Genomic DNA, 6,662 nt, shown 5'->3' on the forward strand with positions numbered 1-6,662 from the left:
CTAACTATTAATTAGATATATGTCTTCTTTAACAGCCTAAAGCGACCTGAGAGTACGTATAATAGATGAAGAGTCAAATATAGTGTTTATACCCCTCAGGGCAGTGACCTGATTTTACTTACTGTTAACTTTGCTTAACATCGAAACGAGCGACGAAACCATGAAGTGTTTAAACCTGACGTTTCCGGAATACAGTGGAAATGAGGAACAACATTTTCCTCTTCCTCCGCTCCGTCACTGTGAGCTGAGGTATCTGAGGTATCTGAGGTAGGCGGCTCCGGGTGAGACCGGAGGCGAGGAACGTGTCCTTACATGGGAGGAGAAAGAGAGCAGGTAGACTCACCTGAAAGAGGAGGAAGCATTAATAAGCGGAGCTGCTGAGAGGGAAGACATATCCAAAACAACCGATCACTCATACAGTCTTCTGTGGGGGAGATTAAGATTTCTACTGCTGCTAATTAACAACCAGGTGAGTCAACGCATAGAGAAGCTGGTGCGGTACTTTACACTGCAGACATTTATTATTTTATTTTCACACTCTTCCGCTTCTTCTGACTCGAGAGCATTACTTAACAACACTGCTACAAACGCGAACAATGCAGGGCTCTCTTTGGTGAGAAAAACATCACAACTATACTAGAATAAAGACAGATTAATCGATTTGTCGGTTAGAGAATTTAAGCTTAAATGATTTTCTTGCACTGCTGTGCTGTTAACTTGATTAGGCTATATTTTTTATTGAGAGAATCCATTTTAATCAGTCAATAGTAACTGAAGAGGACACTGGGTGCTGTTTGTTACGATGTAAAATCAGATGATCACTCTATTGAACCGAACCAATGTTAGAAACTGAAACGTATCATTATAGGCTATACTCTTATGGATTCATCTGCAGACAATTATTGTGGAAATGCAGCTATTGAATTAAACTGAAACATTGTTAACTATTAACCCTCCTGTTATGTTGCGGGTCAAATTGACCCTTTTAAAGTTCAAAAATCTAAAAAGAAAATGTTAAAAGTATTTTTTCCGCTATGAAACTTATTCTGCTTGCCTTAATTAGCGTAAAAAACGTGTAAAATGAATGGCTCATTTCAAACATTTGCAACCTCCCCTGCATGTTTATATTACATAGACACTGGTTGTGCAGTCAAAGTGGAGGCTAAAAGGGGTCAGAAGTGTCAAATACTAAATGTTTCTTTGCAACTGTGTTCATAAAAACTAGTGAGTTATCCTCATTGAACCATGATCTGTGCAAATTAAAGAACACTAGCACTAAATATTGATTTAAATGGTAAGTAATGGAGTTAATAATGAGATTTTAAAAAATATATTGGGATTTTTTTGGGTTCTGACACTTTTGGATCAGTAAATAGGCCCCGGGTCAAGTTGACCCAGGAACATTATTGCTGTCCCTGAGAAATGAACATAACAGGAGGGTTAAACTGATCACCAGATATTGATTATAGTATATTGGATTGAATTTTTTTAAAGGTAAATATTCCTGTTTTCTTAATGTGAGTTTTTGATGTTTTCTTTGTTAAAGTCTCTTGTTATAAAATAAGAGATTTGATTAGAATAGAAAGTCTTTATTATGATGCAGTGTGTAAAAAAATTAGATAAGCTTCACCTCAATGTGCACAGCAATGATGCATTCACAGTAACAAACAACATGCATTCAAGTTAAAAATGTCTGCCTGGGTTTGTAGAAACACCTGACAAGTTATTTGGCAATCTTGGAATTTTTAAGAATAAGCTAGGAATGTATTATCACACGACCAGGTGACAGTTTAACACGTTATAACCTTTGATTCTAGCCCTGATGTTCTGGATCTCTGATTGATCATGTGGTTAATTCATTTTGTTTCTTAAAACAACATTGTTTGAGTCACACGTTTCAGTCTGAACGTGTAGATATCCAGTTCAATATGAGCTATAATGATAGACAAAGCTAAATCTCTGTTGTTGCCAAAGCCTTGGTGGCATTTTGCTCAACAAGGCATGTTTTTTTTTATTTACCAACCGATCAATCAGATGTTGTTTCAGCTCTGAATCCCGCTCTCTAAAGTGAGCACATAATCCAATCAGCGCATGTTCATATCTGACCTGTAATATCAGAACTTAAGTGCTAAATATTCCATAAACTGCAGAGTGTTTGATGATGTTTCTTTTTTCTTGTAGTCAACCAGCCATGGAGACACAGATAGCAAAACAAAGTCCCAACAACAACCATGGCCAGCTGATCTACGTTCCTCACAAGGACACAATCCGTCTGCTGGAGGTTTACGTGAAGCGCAGCCTCAGCCTAAATGACGGGACACTCGGGACTCTGAGGAGGGGGAGGAAAGAAAAATGGGTGACGATGCCAAGAAGGCAAAGACGACATTCAAGTGACCCTTCTCTTCACTTGGCAGGATTGAAAGATGCTGAGGAAATTGTTGGGTTTTCTGGGGTTGATACTCCATCATCTCAGACTGAGACATCACATGAAGATCAAGAGAAATCCAACAAAAAGTCCAAGAAGAACAAGAAGCCTTCATTCTGGAAGAATTTGTTTGGTATTTTCTCTCGGAAGAATGCCGACGAGGAAGAGCAGGACGGTCTGCCGGATATCCCTGAGATCTCCCAAGCAGACAATAATTCTGATGTCATGAGCACCTGCCTCCCCATGACTCCAGCACCAGTACAAAGAAGAAAAAGCACGAGGAGAAAATCTAAATCAATGAAAAGAAGATTCTCCATGAGGCGACTATCACAGACAATTAACAAACCTGGGAGGGATGTGATCCCTGCTGAAATCTCCCGAGTTCAAGGTAAGTTTGAGGACTGAGCTAGATTCTCTGTCTTTTTGAAGCAGCAAAAATTCTCCATGCTGAACTTGTAGACACAGAGAATAAAAGCATTATTCTTTGCTTTGCAGATGCCGTCAGCGTGGAGCCGACATACTCTTACTACGAGAAGTTTTCAGAGGAACTGGAGAAAATTGTGCACGAGGTGAAAGAGAAAGAAGAAGCTAAAACGTTTTCTGATGGTGAGAGACTGTTTCTATTCATGAGTGTGAAAGTGAGCTGTAAAAAGGGAAGTTTGATTCCGTTCAGCAGATGATACACAGCATTTCAAAACTATATGCAGTTTGAAGTCAAAGCTATGTGACTTCATATGGAAACATTTCACTTTCCTTAACTGTTCATCTAAGTTCTGCATATTCAAGCTTTGAATACTTGCTCACTTTTTATTAATGTTACTGAATAAGTTATACTAACAGATCATAATGAGTATCATAGCTTGTTCAGCTTACTGATTACACTTCCTCGTGCTCTTGTGTTATCTCAGAGGATGTCATCAACAGGATCATTGCTCTCACAAAGCAGCAGGGTGACGCAATCGACGACAAGGTGGGTGAAACTCTGAAACATTTACTTTTTTATGAACGTCTCTACAATCACTTCTAAAACTAATACAGACAGGATGTAATGATTCATATTTTACACACTGTTAGGTATTAAGGGATTTAGATCACATTCAAGAACAACATTATTTTCAACAATCTGGTGCTTTGACAGAAAGCAAAAGCACTCAAGTGAGTCATAGAAAACAAGATCATAAAGAGTTCAAACTCCATGACGCAGGAGAAGCCACCCTGTTTATATGATTCTTTTTATCAATGTTGGTCATATTGTTTGTTAGTTTGATTTCTGCTGATGCCAAATGTTTCCTCAAGTGTCCTTCTGGTTTTTAACATGAGGTTACAATTTTTCATTTCCTAAAAAGCTGAAGATTTCGAGCGAGTAGTGGTACAATAAGTGAAAGTGTCACAAGAGTAAATCAGGCAGAGATTAAGAGGGAACAGAGTCATGAGGCCTGCTCTGCAAACAGCACAACACATGACTACAAAAATTAGTAAATTTAAATGAGACACGGATACCACGATTTTCCAACAGACATGAATGAAGCTAATTTGATTATTAAATGCTAAAGCCAGAAACTGCAGTAGTTGCAGCTGTCTTAATGTGAGGATTTGCTTTCTTTACTCGGGTATGTGTAGGATTAGTAAATTGGATTAAGCCAGGCAATCCAGTCCTTTTTATCCAGATAGAAGCTCTGCTTTGTGTTTAGAAACTGGGATTTCCTTCTGGCTGGATTTATGCGCCCCCTGTGGCCAAAGTATGTAGCACAAAGTCACATATTGAGTGCTGGCAATCTCATGTGATATACCTCTGGGAACAGTGGCAAACTTTACAGTAATTCCGAAGTAGCCAGTGATTAACGTTAAACTCCAGCCCAGACTTTCTTTTTGTGTGCAGTGTTCACATCTGCAACATAGATGGCACCACTTATTGGTCCATTACATCTCCCAGTGAAGCGCCTGTTCTTCTGTTTCTTGGTCTCACAGTATATATTAAGTTTTACTGCGGCTTTAGTGGTATGAGCCGGAGAAAGAAACCTCACTTGTTAAATGGAGGTCAGATCAATCATTTCTGATGCATTCCACATAGTCAGGGAATCTAAACTCTTATTTGCTTTTGCAGCACAGCGTTAAACAAATTTGTTGCTCAAATTTAAAATTTGGATCTCGCGGTGTGTTCTGCCTGCTTTTGCTCTCCATACAGGCTATTTTTACTGCATACACTAAAGCCTGCTGATACATAGTGAATGTTTAATACTTCTTGGCACTACAAATGTGCTACAAACAGAAGTGATAGCACTTCTTATGCTGAAAATCCAGAGTACAGATTCTACATTTTTATGTACGATCGTTAAAGAGCGATAAGGGCAATCATCTTCTGGATTTGTTCATCTTGTAAAGCCTGTGTCAGGATAAGGCTGTGGAAATCAGGACAAAAGTAAAATAGATTACCTGATCCTGAATAGCAGTAAAGTGGATTCCCAAACCCAGATCACTTCGAACCTTTTAAACAACCACACCCATGAGATGACCTTTGACGTCCGTAACAATCAATTTCACTAGCAGCTGTTTCATAAGTCATAAATTCCCACACAAGTCAAAGTATCCACAACTCTTTTCTCCTTATCTCCTGCAGATGAAGGATAATCCCACGCTGAGCAACTTCTTCAAGGGGATGACGTACTCCTCCTTCCAGAAGCTGGCTGACGACTTTTTGGAGGGAGAAGCTTCGCCAACACGCAATCCTCCCACTGTGCTACCAACAGCCCCTGAACTGGTCAAACTGGCCTTTACACTCGACTTCACGGCCAGGATAGCCGGACTCTCTAGACAAAACGTGTGTCACATTACAGGCTTAGGGAACCGTTACCTTCAGGACCGATTCGAATACCAACAGGTAAGAAGTACAGATGACTCTGTGTTGTTTTTTTGACATGATTTAACCAAATACAGAGAGAAGTAGGGCGCAGAGAGAGGTTTTGGTTTAACACTCTGCTGTTGTCTTTTTCAGGCATGTACAGATCATCCATGGTCGGACAGCGATGACTGAGAGACAGACGTGCAGAATCTAAACCAATACTGCAAAAGTAAAAAACCCAGCACCACAGTCGGCTTCAGGATGTGTTGCAAGCCTGACTTTCCCATTTCTTCAACAAGAAAGTGGGCCAAGGAACAAGACTTTCGGCTGGGACACAATAAATCGTTGATATTTGACTTTCACTGTTCTGTGATAGAACCCTTGTTTAAGTCCGCAGCCTAGGGATGTTTGCTGAAGAACCAGCTGAATGCCTCAAGTAGAACTGGGTGTGTGCTCTGTTAAGTGTTGACTGACTGCATTCACACGGATGATGAACTTTGCAAGAAGGCACACACTCAAAAGATGTGGCAACGATAAAGAATCAAAAGTAGTTGATTATGCATGTGACACTACAAATGTGATGCTCCTTTTTTTTTTTTTTTTTTTTTACAATTCCACCGCTGAATTCAGTTTCTTCTGTGCAGGGATTTGTAATAATGCAAAAGAGCAAACTGACTGCATTTGATGTATATAAGCTACTCACCTCTGTGCAATATGTTTTGTATATGTTTAGGATTTTAGAATAAGCAAAAAGCTTCTATCAAAGAAGCTTAGCTGAACTGTGACATGATTCTTAATATGAATGCAGGCATTCATTAATAAAAGTTACATAATTTAATGATCAGGTTTTGTGTTTTTCATTATGCAACCATAACTCACTGCCAGGCACCTGCCTTCTACTTCTTGTTAACTTTGTAACTTTCGATATTAGGCAAAGAAATGCACAATCAAGGCTTGCTTAGACAGGCCACACTCAAATCATATGTCACAAACACTTTCATTCCAAGTAATCCACTCCTCCTCTTCTTCTGGATGAAAAGGTGAATCATTCCTGATTGAGTGATATCAAACCGCTGAAGGCTAACACTGTGGTTACTTCTTTTTCAGTGCTTTCAAAATTGGGAGCATTTGGGCCTCCACAGGTGGAGCTCACATGGTATATTTTAAATCCTATAGGATGGTTAATAAGACAGGAAACAGGATAAGAAAAACACCTTACGAACAAGCTACCACATGTAGAAGAATGAGAGTGGTCACAAGGGGTTGAGAGCAGATGTGATACTGTAAGAGTAGCACGCCAAAGACAAAGGAGGGGAAACAATGCTCTCTTACTGCAGATATGGTGACCTGTATTTCTTAGGAAAGTGGATCCGTGAACAAAAGCTTTAAGCTGCCACA

General features: G+C 39.5%; 1 protein-coding gene across 2 annotated transcripts; it reads left to right on the plus strand.

Moving 5' to 3' along the window:
- Positions 1-213: 213 nt before the first annotated feature.
- LOC117813394 lies at positions 214-6,075 on the plus strand. 2 transcript variants are annotated; one of them, XM_034684592.1, is made up of 6 exons: positions 214-469; positions 2,182-2,813; positions 2,921-3,031; positions 3,334-3,395; positions 5,043-5,303; positions 5,418-6,075. In XM_034684592.1, exons 2-6 carry the CDS (start codon positions 2,192-2,194, stop codon positions 5,454-5,456), a joined length of 1,095 nt encoding a protein of 364 aa, XP_034540483.1. In that variant the 5' UTR covers positions 214-469; positions 2,182-2,191; the 3' UTR covers positions 5,457-6,075. The 2 variants fall into 2 exon arrangements, with proteins under 2 accessions (XP_034540483.1, XP_034540475.1); XM_034684584.1 differs by lacking the exon at positions 214-469 and adding an exon at positions 557-613.
- Positions 6,076-6,662: the final 587 nt, after the last annotated feature.

Source organism: Notolabrus celidotus, chromosome 1 (assembly GCF_009762535.1).
Source record: "Notolabrus celidotus isolate fNotCel1 chromosome 1, fNotCel1.pri, whole genome shotgun sequence".
NCBI lineage: Eukaryota > Metazoa > Chordata > Actinopteri > Labriformes > Labridae > Notolabrus > Notolabrus celidotus.